Here is a 12,673-nt window from a genome sequence, read left to right as displayed (position 1 = left end):
AGGGAATCAGGGAAGGTTTTCCGGAGCTTGAGTTTTCATACGGGAGGAGCATGGAAAGGCGCAGGTGGTAGCAGCTGATAGAGACAGTGGGCATTCCGGACAGAGCCAGCTGTTTCCTCCTTGAAAGCTGTATGGGAGTGGGTGGCTTAGCTTCCCACGAGTGGCGTGAAAGGGCGGCTTGGTGAGGCCGGTCGAGGCGCTAGAATCGAAGGTGAGTTCCAGTCCCGTTTAGTTATTAGCCGCGTGACTTTGGTCAGGTCACTGAACCCCTCCGAACTTCCCCAACTGTAAAAAAAGAGTCGGTGAAGACTACTCACCAGCCCGGATTCCTGAGACCACATGACCGTGTGTAAGCCAAGATGCGCTCTACTTACAAGGTACGAACCGCCCCGGCAGGTCCCGACGGGTCGACTAGGTTCTACGCCCCGCGCGCCGGGGCGTGGATTTAGCTTCTGAGCATGCGCAGTGAGCCAGTGGCGCGGCCCGTCAGGCGCTGCGGTAGGCGCCCTGGGGGCTGGCAGGACCCTGGCCCCAAGATGGCGGCGCCCAGCGCAGTGGCCGTTGCTACCTCCGGCGAGAGCGATGGAGGGGGCAGCGGCTTTGAATCGTGGCTAGACGGACGGTTGGAGGCGCTGGGAGTGGACCGAGCCGTTTACGGTGCCTACATCCTGGGTGTCCTTCAGGAGGAGGAGGAAGAGGAGAAGCTGGACGCTCTGCAGGGTATCCTCTCTGCTTTCCTGGTGAGAAGCCCGGACACATTCCTTTAGCCTCTCTGCCGGCCCCTGTCAGTTCTTCGTATCCCCTTTTCCCTACTTGGTGTCCCAGAGGATTAGTGGTCTCACCTGGGAGAGGAATACTCTTCTGAGCCCTGGGCCTTGTGGGAAGGGGGTTGCTCCCCATCCAGGGTTTTGGGAGCCGGAAGGTTGCAGGTGCATAGAGAGGAAAGGCTTTACCTTATTCTTGAGGACAAGGCCCTCTCAGATGCCTGTGGATGAGCTGGGTGAGTATTCTTCCAAAGGCGTTGAAATGTCTAAATGAGTTTTATCATAATCGTCTAACAACCAATTTCGTTCCCACCCGCTGACAGTGTTCAGAGGGGGGAATTAAGTGCTCTGAGATGTCTGTGCCCTTTTAGAGGCAGTGCCCCTGACAAAAGCCTGCAGGAGGTACCCTCTCGGTTTCCTATTTTGGAGGTAGGAGTCCAAAAAAGGTCAGTTTAGGCGGTAGAGGTCTTTTCACGCCTAGGCAGAACGGAAACAAATTTTGTGCTTGATCCTTTACTGTATTTAGAAATAAAGTAATCATTGGGGGGAGTAGGTTGGGGAGTAAGAGAGATCAGAGTTTTAAAGAAGAGAGATAAACTTGATACTTAGCCTTTTAGAAGCAAATTCAAGAATTCAGAAATTGTGCTTTAAACTGTATTTAAGTAGTAAGTCACCAAGATGTCCACTTTTCCAACCTGATCATTTCTCCTGCCCTCATCTCTACCTACACTTACTTGCTGAAAGTGCAGTTCATTGACTGGTCACGTGGTTAAAACATAACACTAGTGCAGCTGTCCCAGGGCCTCCTGGCAAGGGCCCTCTTTTAGTTCCAGAGCCTGCTCTGGTGAGATTGACCTATAAATGGGAAAGCCTTAACATAGCTTGTGGTGCAACTCATAAGTTCAGTGGAAATACAACACAGTGGAGTAACTTCTTTTCTTGAACCATTACATTGCAGGTCATAGAGGGAAAGAGTAGGAGGCAAGCAATTTAAGTTACTTTAAAAAAAATCTCCCACTGGGAAGTTTCTAAAGACTCCATGAAAAAGAAGTTGAAGTAATTTGGGTACTCATTGGTACCAGCTCCGTGACCTGTTCTTTACATTGTATCATTACTTAGAACTGTATGTCTGCAGATAAAGGCAGGCATGAATTTGCCTTAGACTCTTAACAGTCTCTTGGTAGAAGGGTTATCTAGACCAGATTTGGTTCTTTGTATTTCCCTCTTGTTTGCATAAACTGCAGAAGACAAACTCATTTTTAAGGTGGCTTCCCTCCCTCTGCCCAATTCACACACCATGCTTAATTTTCTCACAGTTTTCCCAACCCCTTCTATGTAGAAAATGACTTTGGGAAGAATTGGCCAGGAATGATATGGGGAGGCAGGGGTCCTGTCCATGAAAACTGAGGAGCAACTTTACAGGGCAGCAAGGCCAATGAATATGGTATAGACCAAACACATCACTCATAGCACTGCTTATTGTCTGTCAGTCAGTTGGGCTGCATATAAAAGCTCCTGACTAGGGCTTCCCTGGTGGCGCACTGGTTGAGAGTCCGCCTGCCGATGCAGGGGACACGGGTTCGTGCCCCGGTCCGGGAAGATCCCACATGCTGTGGAGCGGCTTGGCCCGTGAGCCATGGCCGCTGAGCCTGCGCGTCCGGAGCCTGTGCTCCGCAACGGGAGAGGCCACAGCAGTGAGAGGCCCGCGTACCGCAAAAAAAAAAAACCCTCCCGACTATTGTACCAAATCCCATTCTAGGAAAAACAAAAGGCATAACCAAATCAATCGCCATATTGGGCTAAATTCAATATTAGGAATTTAGAAGTTTGTCAGCAACAATTTGAGGTAAGATTCAAGAATAGTATATATAATTGGGAGCAAATGACAGTAAACAAAAACTTCTGTCATCCTTCCCTTTATTCCTTCTGATTGCACTTGGGCTGATTGATTTTTTTTTTCTTTTACTGAATTTGTTACAATATTGCTTCTGTTTTATGTTTTGGTTTCTTGGCCATGAGGCATGTGGGATCTTAGCTGCCCCACCAGGGATCTAACCCGCACCTCCTGCATTGGAAGACGAAGTCTTAACCACTGGACTGCCAGGGAAGTCCCACGCTGATTGATTAATCAAATTTTTATTGATGGATTACTCTCTGCCAGGCACTGCCCTAAGTGCTTGAGGTACTTTAGGGAACAACATAGACAGAAATCCCTGCCCTCAAAGGGTTATATTCCGGTAAGGAAAGACATAATCAGTAAATTATGTAGTATGTTAGAAAATGATTAGTGCTAGGAAAAAAGGAGCATTGTAAGAGGGTCAGGAGTGGAATGGAGGGGTGAGCAATTTTAAGTAGGGTCATAGCATTAAGTAGGACGTTACATTTTTTTCTTCCAGTTGTATTGAGATATAATTGACATACAGCACTACATAAGTTTAAGGTGTACAGTATAACAATTTGACTTACATACATCATGAAATGATTATCACAGTGATTTAGTAGACAGGATATTATATTTCGTCGCAGCTGTTTCTATACCAGCCTTCTAAGTTGTGTTATGAGGCTAGTGACTGTTTCTCATTCATCTCTTAGCACTCATCTTGGTGCCTTGAATATGGCAGGAACCATCCGGATGAATAAATGAACGGAGGAATGAACTTCTTTGGTTTGGATGAGGGCCCCTTCCCTTTTGCCTCTCCATTCCTTTTCCTACCCTTTTTTCTTTTCCTCTCCCTTCACTTTTCCTGCTGGGGATCCTTGCAAGACTGGAACTCTGGACCAAAGAAGTTCAATATGTCTGGCATGCATGCTAAAAGTATGCAGGGTAGAGGATGGAATCCTTTGTTGGGTACAAAATAAGGATATCCACAGTAAGTCTGTGTTCTGCCTCTCCTTACTTTTCTCTGAGAGATGGTGTAATATAACGGTTGAGAACGTGGGCTCAAAGCCAGACTGCTTGGGTTCAAATCCTGTTTAATCCACTTATTACTTGTATCACCTTGGGCAAGTTACTTAACCTCTGTGCCTTGGTTTCCTCATCTCTAAATTGAGAGTGCTTCTTGAGATTGTTTTCAGAACTCTGAGAATTCTTATGTATTTGAACAGTGCCTGACACATTAGGAAATGTGAACACTGACAGCTCATCCTGAGGGGTAGAAGATGAAGATGGTGAAGGCAGCCAAAAAGAAGATGGAGGGAAATACCCATATTTGTTGAAATGCCTATTCTTTGCCCAGTGGTGTAGGCCTTTTTTTTTCTTTATTTTTTGGCGGTGCACAACATGTGGGATCTTAGTTCCCTGACCAGGGATTGAACCCTGGCCCACGGCAGTGAAAGCATGGAGTCCTAACTGCTGGACCACCAGTGGTTAGGACTGTAGGCCCTTTATACACATTCATCCTCTCTCAAATCCTGGGAAGATGTGAAGTTTGGAAAAGTTAAGAAACTTGCTCATAGATCTGGGATTTGAATTTAAGTAAGTCTGACACGAAAGCCAGCATCCTTTCTGTCATACCATGCTAAGGAGGAAGATTGGTTGGTGTGCAGAATATGTCTGCTTATGAAAAATGTACAGAGGAATGGTTGTATAGGAGACCATCTACTCACTTAACTTCTCTTTATTATGGATCAGCAAGCTCGTGGATATGTTCCAGCAAGAAAGTTGATAAACTTTGGAGAGTGTTCTGAGTTGAGTAAATTGGCCAAGGAAGATTTCATAGAGTTTTGACTCAAGCAACAGGTTTTTGCCCCAAAAGGAGAAGGACTGCCCTGAGTTGGTGAGAATCCTTTCCTTTGGAGCTTGGCAGGATGGGGTGGGTGCTCTTGTCCTAGCAGATGTGGCTTCTGGGACTCACACACAGGATTACCTCTGTGTTTGGAGCCTCAGAAGAGAAACATAATCTCTATTCTGTGGCTCCCAAACCCTCCCTGTGATTTCTTCTCATCACCAGCAGGGGGAGCTCTGCCCTCTGCGTAGACTTTGTTCAGGTTGAGGGCTCTCAGGAAATTAATTGGTCTACTTTTCCAACCAGGAAGAAGATTCCCTTCTTAACATCTGCAAGGAGATTGTGGAGCGATGGTCGGAAACTCAGAATGTTGTCACCAAAGTGAAAAAAGAAGGTAGAGTTGGAGTTTTTACGTCTCATCTCCAACAGCCTTTACTCTACAGCTGTTAGAGAAAGAGATTTTAGTTTTCTCCAGTGGATGCTCATTTGCCCTAAAATAAGTTAAACTGGCAAACACAGAGCAGCTTACTTTAACTTTTTAACTGAGCATTGGTTTTCTTTTTTCCTTTTACATTTTTCCGCTTCAGCTGACCATGGCTCTCTTCATTGTGGTTTTTTCTTTTTTCGTTTTCATTCCTCTTCCCACTCCCCCTTGTGGATTTGCTCTGCAGGTATAGGGTCAACTATATTTTCCCATCTTTTTCATATTCTCATTTCATAACACAAATTATGATTGGTCTTTTGCTTTATTCAGCTAAACCCTCCACCCTTTAAAATGAAAGAGATGTTACCGTTAGGATGACAAATTAACTGCAGAAAGCTCAAATCATAAATCCAAACTTGAATAAAATCTATTCTAAGCTATCTACATGTTGGTTCTCAGTCGTGGCTGTACACTAGAATTGCTTGCTGTACGTTTAAAAGTGCCAGTGCCAAGACTTCCCTGGTGGCACAGTAGTTAAGAATCCGCCTGCCAATGCAGGGGACACGAGTTCAATCCCTGGTCCGGGAAGATCCCGCATGCTGCGGAGCAACTAAGCCCATGCGCCACAACTACTGAGCCTGCACTCTAGAGCCCGCAAGCCACAGCTACTGAGCCTGCATGCCACAGCTACTGAGCCCACGTGCCTAGAGTCCGTGCTCTGCAACAAGAGGAGCCACCACAATGAGAAGCCCACGCACCACAGTGAAGAGTAGCCCCCACTCACCGCAACTAGAGAAAGCCCACGTGCAGCAATGAAGCCCCAACACAGCCAAAAATAAAATAAAATAAATTAATTTTTTAAATAAATAAATAAAAATAAAAGGGCCTGGGCCTGGGCCACACCATGGACCAATTATATAAACATCTTTGGGGTGGGGACCCAGGCATTGCTATCTTTTTTAAAGCTCCCCCAGATGATTCTAATATGCAGCCAGGCATGAGAATCACTGCTTGACACCATTGTCTCCTTTCTTTGAGAATGGAGAAGTTAACAGATGATTTTATTTTAAAATAATATAAGAATTTCACCTAGCATAATTATCAACATGAAATAGACCAGCTTAAGTTGGTGCTAGATTCCTTCTTTGGTTTCTGAGTTGAGAGGAGAGAAAGTTTCATGTTTGGAGGCTTGATTATCTATGGTTCTAATGCAGTGCTTTTTAACCTTTTTTTTTTTTTTTTTTTTAAAGCAGCAGAACTTCAATATATAAAACAAGTAAAAGCAGGGCTGCTCTGATTGAAGACGGATACGAGACCTAAAGCCTGGCCTGCATGGCCTTTCCTTGCCTTTCTCATTGGCCCCCGAGGCACCTCCTTTGCACCCCAGAGCTCTAAGGAGTCAGCAGATGCCCTTGCCTTTACTCCAAGCACTGCCAGGGTGGACTAGTGGTTCGGTGAGCATGTTTCCTCTCACATACAACCTTGTTGTCCCTCCCTTCCCTCTCACCACCTCCCAGATGAGGTCCAGGCCATTGCCACCCTCATTGAGAAGCAGGCGCAGATTGTGGTGAAGCCCAGGATGGTGTCAGAAGAGGAGAAGCAGAGGAAAGCTGCGCTCCTGGCGCAATATGCTGACGTGACAGACGAAGAGGAATATCCTTTCTGGAGTCTCAGCGCCATTCTCTGAGGCTTGAGCCAAAAGCCTTTGCTGGTTTACAGTGAGTTCTGGGAAGCTGCCAATCCCCCTCTATAGCTTAATTTTCTCCTCTAAAATGGCAGTGATCTATAGCCCTTGGTGGGCATGAGGAATGATGTTGGAATGGTTGATACTGGACTTACATTTTTTAAGACACATCTATATGTTCCTGAAAACTTCAGTGTGAAACAAATAATGCCTGAATGGAACACTGTTAACTGTGTTTTCAGAAAATATGCTCTAGCTGTGATTCTTCATAGTTGATTTACACTTACGATTCTTTATATTTGTATAATACCTTTCTATGAAGTACAGTGTTACATGTATAATCCATCTTTATATTTTTTCACAGTTGATAAGGAAACTGAGGCACTAAGAGATGAATGGTTGATCAGAGACATTCAAAGAATGAATAGCAAAACCAGGACTAGAACCTGGATTTGAATTTGGATTCCCAAGTTTGGAGCAGTTTCATTTGAATCTTTTTTTTTTTTTTAATATTCCAGTGACCACATAATTAATAAAAGTGAGACTGAACCCCCCAAAGCAACACCAGAATAAACCTGGAATTTGAGTGGGGACTGTGTAAAAAGAAGGTGTTGCTGGTAGGGGCAGACTTGGTTCCCTGTGAATTTGAAATTTGTTTAGGGAATGCTTAGCTTACTGAGCCTGCTTGAATGGAGTGGACATCATACCAGAAACGTCACTAGGTTAGGAAAGAATTCTTAGGCTCTTTGGGGCCAACTCCTCTTCTAGTTTTCCCTCATGATTTTTCTTGCCAGGTTTGGCAGAGCTGAGGTTCCAACTACAAAATCTCATTTCTTGGGCTAGAAAAGAATGTTTGTAGCAGTGGTTCTCCTGGAGGACTTGTTAAAACAGATTGCTGGGCCTTATGCCCCCCAGTTTTGGATTTAGTAGATCCAGAGTGGGGCCCAAGAATGTGTATTTCTCACAAGTTCTCGGGGAGTTCTGGGAACCACACTTTGAGAACCACTGTTTTTGAGGTTATCTTGCCATCCCCTGGCTCCCAGATAATGTGGCAGTCCACCTAGACCAGCTTCAGTTTCTTTTCAGCCTCTGACAGATAAGGGTTTTACAGAAGCTCTGAGCAGTCTTCCCCAAGTTGAGACTTCCAAAGATGACTCTCCTGGGGCTACCGTCATATCCCTGACAGAGTCCTTCCATTCAGCGTGCTTTCCCTACCCATCACCTTAGTCACTATTTTCTGATGTTGGGTTGGGATGTGCTAACCTTTGTTTTCCATCCGACTTTCCTTAACGTCACTCACTGAAGCAGATGAGAAGGATGATTCAGGTGCCACCATGATGAGCATTGGTTCTGAGAAATGTATCCTTCTCTGTGTCCATCCCCATGTGTTTCTCCATAGAATATTCTTGTGGGTCAGTTTTTATTTTACTGTCCTTGCTGGGGGCTCCATTTACCTCCAAGGACACAGGTCAGGCCAGCATTGTGAGCCCCAGTCCTAGGACAGTACTAAATAGTCAATTTAGCAAGAATTTTCCCCAAAGAAATTATGTTAACATGAACTGTGAAGGGGTTAGTTTAGAGAAAGGATTTCTAAGGGAAAATGAGAATCTATATTCCTTGCGTAAAGTGCTGGGTTTCCGAGCAATGTGGAAGCAAATAGAACAATATTGCAGTTTTGGTCTTTGTCCTCAAAGACCTTATAATTCAGTGGAAAGAGACTACAAACACTGAAGACTTTAAGTTAAAATACAGACAGATTGAAACATACGTGCTGAGGAAAATCCCTACCAACAGAATCACTTATGAGCAGCTTCCTAGAGAATGTGGATTTAGAAATCCACCTTAAAGGTGAGGAGTATGGTGGATTATCTGAGAAGCGGGGGTTATTTCAGGGAGACTTACTCATTTTAAAGCACTAAAACAGAAAAAAAATATGTTTTAAGAGTAAAGAGGAGCTTGTCTGGTAGTAACAGGTTATGTTTTAAAGTAAGAAATGAAGAGTAAAGTTTTTGGCTAGGTATTTTCTAACTGGTTAAACTTATTTCCTTAGAACATGATTTTCACATAAGCTTTAGTGGTCTAGGGAAAAGAGCAACCTAATAAAGTTTAGTAAGGTTAAACAACTTAACTCTTTTCAAGCATTTTAATACCAAGTACATAAAAATTTTGCCAGTTACTTTAATATAGTTACTAAAACTAGCCTGGATACTATACAATATTGTGTCAGTGAATGATATAAGTACTTATTGTAGAATGAAATTTCATTTTCATGAAATATTTAACACTCGAGATAAGTCTGAATGAGATTTTTATTCTAATTTTTTACTAATGGTAGTTTTAGGATTTCCCATTAGACCAAAGATAAACGTAAGGTTTTTTTTTTTAAGACTAGGGATAGGTAGAGAGTATTGAAGACTTGGCATGTAGAGAGATGACAGCAAGAATGAGGAGAGAGCAGGAGCTGAGACCTGTGTGACCTGGACCCTCATCCCTTAACTCACCTGTAGCTCTGTTTCGAAACACCAACTTGGAAGATGTCCTTAATGCCCGAAAACTGGAGCGAGACTCTCTTCGGGATGAGTCCCAAAGGAAGAAGGAACAGGACAAGCTGCAGAGGGAGAGGGACAAGCTAGCCAAGCAGGAGCGCAAGGAAAAGGAAAAGAAAAGGACTCAAAGAGGAGAGCGAAAGCGATAACCTTGGTCCACTCTATTTTCTCCTCATGAACTTGGTCAAAGGGAGAACTGGTTGTGCACTTGTGTATTTAAGAGAAATGAGAAAACATTGCAAAACTGGTTTCCCAAGGCATTTCCCCTTTTGTTTACATGGTCAAAAGGAAAATCACAAACATTTCTAATTACAAAATGTGCCATGTCTCTGTGATGTGGGTAAGCAGATTATTGTAGTTGATGTCTGTACCAAAGATCTGGAATGGGGGCAACCTTTACATTTTAATACTGAAGTCCTGTACTCCTTTTGGCCACTTTAAAAAGTCTTCCCTCACCTGGGATAAAGAGCAGGAATATTCAGAAAGCTGACAGTTTTTGTCCTGAAGGAGCAGAATCATGATTACTCCTTCCCTGAGATGAAATGTAGGAGTGTCAATTGCTTCAGAAGTAGTATTCACCCCTAAATGTATTGTTTTATGGCTGAAATAGGAAGCTGATGAAGAGCCCTACCTGGATCCAGACTTTATGTTACATGGCAACAAACTAGGAAAATGAGAAGTTATTTGGTGGATGTTCTACATTTGAGATTTTTTAAAAGTTTCAGCCTATGGTAGGAAACAAAGTGTCTTTTAATAAGAGATAGTTATATATTTTTCCTCATCTGGGCCGTGCTTTTTTTTTTTTTTTTTTTGCGATACGCGGGCCTCTCAGTGTTGTAGCCTCTCCCGTTGCAGAGCACAGGCTCCAGACGCGCAGGCTCAGCGACCATGGCTCACGGGCCCAGCTGCTCTGCAGCACATGGGATCTTCCCAGACCGGGGCACGAACCCATGTCCCCTGCATCGGCAGGCGGACTCTCAAACCACTGCGCCACCAGGGAAGCCCTGAGCTCTGACTTTAAGAAGGATGTGTCAGTATTGAGTGCAAGGATATCATTGTTAGCTAGATTCATTTTTTATAATCATGAATCCTCTTGAGTGCTAGTAGAGATTTTAATCCTGATCTGCCCTAGAACATATAAGGACCTGATAATTACAAGTTTAAAGAAACCCTTTTAAGGAAGAAACACTGGAAATCTCTGCTAACACAAAGATATTTAAGAGTGTACATAGTAGGTGCAACAAATTTATTGAATGAGTGAGTGAATGGAAAAACTGCTTGGGAGAGTCAAAAGTGGGTAGGAACTCTCCTCCATGTCTACTTTTGTCACAAGCCACATTTGGTTGTAAATAGGCCTTTCCCTACTTCAGGCAGTAGACTGTCAAGAAGCCTGAAGACAGCAATTCCTCTGTCAAGACAGAAAGTAGATATTTTATACCAGGGGTGGGCAAACAACTGCCAGCAACCAAATTTTGCCCAGTCTGTTTTTGTATGGTGCAAGCTAACAATGGATTTTAAATCTTTAAAGGGTTGTAAAAGAATATGTGACAGAGACCTTATGTGACCTTTAAAGCCTAAAATATTTACTACCTGGCCCTTCGGAGAAAATGTTTGCTGACCTCTGTTTTATACCATTAACTATGAGATTAACAAATTTTTTTACCTTTCTGCAGAAGGTAAAACGCATGGTTAAGGAAACGATGTGTCACCTCTATACACTCCTATAACCGTGGCATTGCAAAATTTTTTTTACATAACCACCTTTTAAAAAAATAAACTATTTAAATCAGTCTTCTGATTTATTCTGATTCCTTCCACCTGGAAGTGAGTTCTGTGTGGATAGTCACTTAGGAATGGGTTTGAATTTTACTTACGTTTTGATTAGCCCAGTTATCTCTTCTGCTAGTAGAACCTCTTCCTGGAATCCATAAACTCTCTGCCTCAGTTTTCCTTTCTATGAGTTGGATATTAGGAGATCAGAAAGATTACCTTCTTTTTTGGACAGTCAGTAGATTGCCTTTGAAGTCTCTGAAGTACTGCCGGAGTCTTAGTTTCATATGTAGCTGTGGCTACAGATAGCATATGAGAGAGACTATTTTATTTTATTTTATTTTATTTTTATTATTATTTTTTTTTTTGCTGTATGCGGGCCTCTCACTGCTGTGGCCTCTCCCGTTGCGGAGCACAGGCTCCGGACGCGCAGGCTTAGCGGCCATGGCTCACGGGCCCAGCCGCTCCGCGGCATATGGGATCTTCCCAGACCGGGACACGAACCTGCGTCCCCTGCATTGGCAGGCGGACTCTCAACCACTGCGCCACCAGGGAAGCCCGAGAGAGCCTATTTTAATTTAATAACCCATATTTTGGATTTTTGGTTGGTTCTCACCTTGATTTTGGTCTCTGAAGCAGCGTCAGTTTATATCCATAGACCCCTGAAGGGTTCTAGTTTCAATCTGTTATAACAGTAGGCAATTCTTTCTTCTGGGACTCTATTACATAGGTTATAACTAGTGTACACTTGAACTAATGCTTAAACAGACAAAAAGGATCAGCTCATTAGGCTCTGAGTAAGGTTATCCACTTAACTCAGGTGCCAATAAATCCTTTATGTCTAAAATATTCAATACCGCAAAAGGCAAACTTGAAACAACCATATTTTCTGTGGTATGATTGACATTTTAGGCCAAATTTGGAATTTCAGTCATAACATTAATTCCTAACCCTATAAAACGTTATAGTACCAGATTATTCATAGGTTGTAATTCAGAAGTACAGTGCTTAAGAACCATCAGAGGGTATACAATAGAAAGGAATAACCTACTAACTTGAGTTATCCAAAGCATGACTTGATTAACAGAATTTCAAAGAATTTTTGTATTTGTTTTTTGTTAATGGACTAGTGTTTAATTTCTGACCACTGTCATGTAAAAGTTTCCCCAGAATTTTTATTCTGGTTTGCCAGGATTAGCACAAAGGCAGAACAAATTTGAAGGAGGTCAGATTAGATCTAAGGATATCTGAATGGCATTGGTTTATTATCTACCAACTCTATTTTATGTGTTAATAATGAAATTTAAAACTTACCACAAGTTCTTATCAGTTAAATGAAATTTAATTGGTTTTCTGGCATGAGTGACTCTTAATGTTAGAAACTAATACAGGGACTTCCTTGGTGGTCGAGTGGTAAAGAATCCAACTTGCAATGATGGGGATGCCGGTTCGATCCCTGGTCGGGGAACTAAGACCCCACATGCTGCAGGGCAACTAAGCCAGCTCCCACAACTACTGAGCTCACGCGCCTCAACGAGAGAGCCCGTGTGCTGCAAACTACAGAGCCCACGTGCCCTGGACAGCCTGTGTGCCACAACTAGAGAGTAAAACTCGCAAGCCACAACTAGAGAGAAGCCCACATGCCGCAACAAAGAGCCGGTGAGCTACAAGGAAAGATCCTGCATGCTGCAACTAAGACCCAATGCAGCCAAAAAAGAATAAAAGAAAATAAATAAATATTTTTAAAAAACTAATACAAA

The 12,673-nt window shown here is 43.2% G+C and overlaps 1 protein-coding gene across 1 annotated transcript; it reads left to right on the top strand.

Annotated features, from left to right (window-relative positions):
- Positions 1–480: 480 nt before the first annotated feature.
- On the top strand, positions 481–12,668 carry CCDC43 (coiled-coil domain containing 43). Its single transcript, XM_060082545.1, has 5 exons — positions 481–740; positions 4,796–4,883; positions 6,431–6,566; positions 7,898–7,956; positions 9,105–12,668. Exons 1-5 carry the CDS (start codon positions 537–539, stop codon positions 9,290–9,292), a joined length of 675 nt encoding a protein of 224 aa, XP_059938528.1. The 5' UTR covers positions 481–536; the 3' UTR covers positions 9,293–12,668.
- Positions 12,669–12,673: the final 5 nt, after the last annotated feature.

Source organism: Mesoplodon densirostris, chromosome 18 (assembly GCF_025265405.1).
Source record: "Mesoplodon densirostris isolate mMesDen1 chromosome 18, mMesDen1 primary haplotype, whole genome shotgun sequence".
NCBI lineage: Eukaryota > Metazoa > Chordata > Mammalia > Artiodactyla > Ziphiidae > Mesoplodon > Mesoplodon densirostris.
Note: the sequence above shows the minus strand (reverse complement) of the source record. Positions and strands in the feature narration are given on the sequence as shown.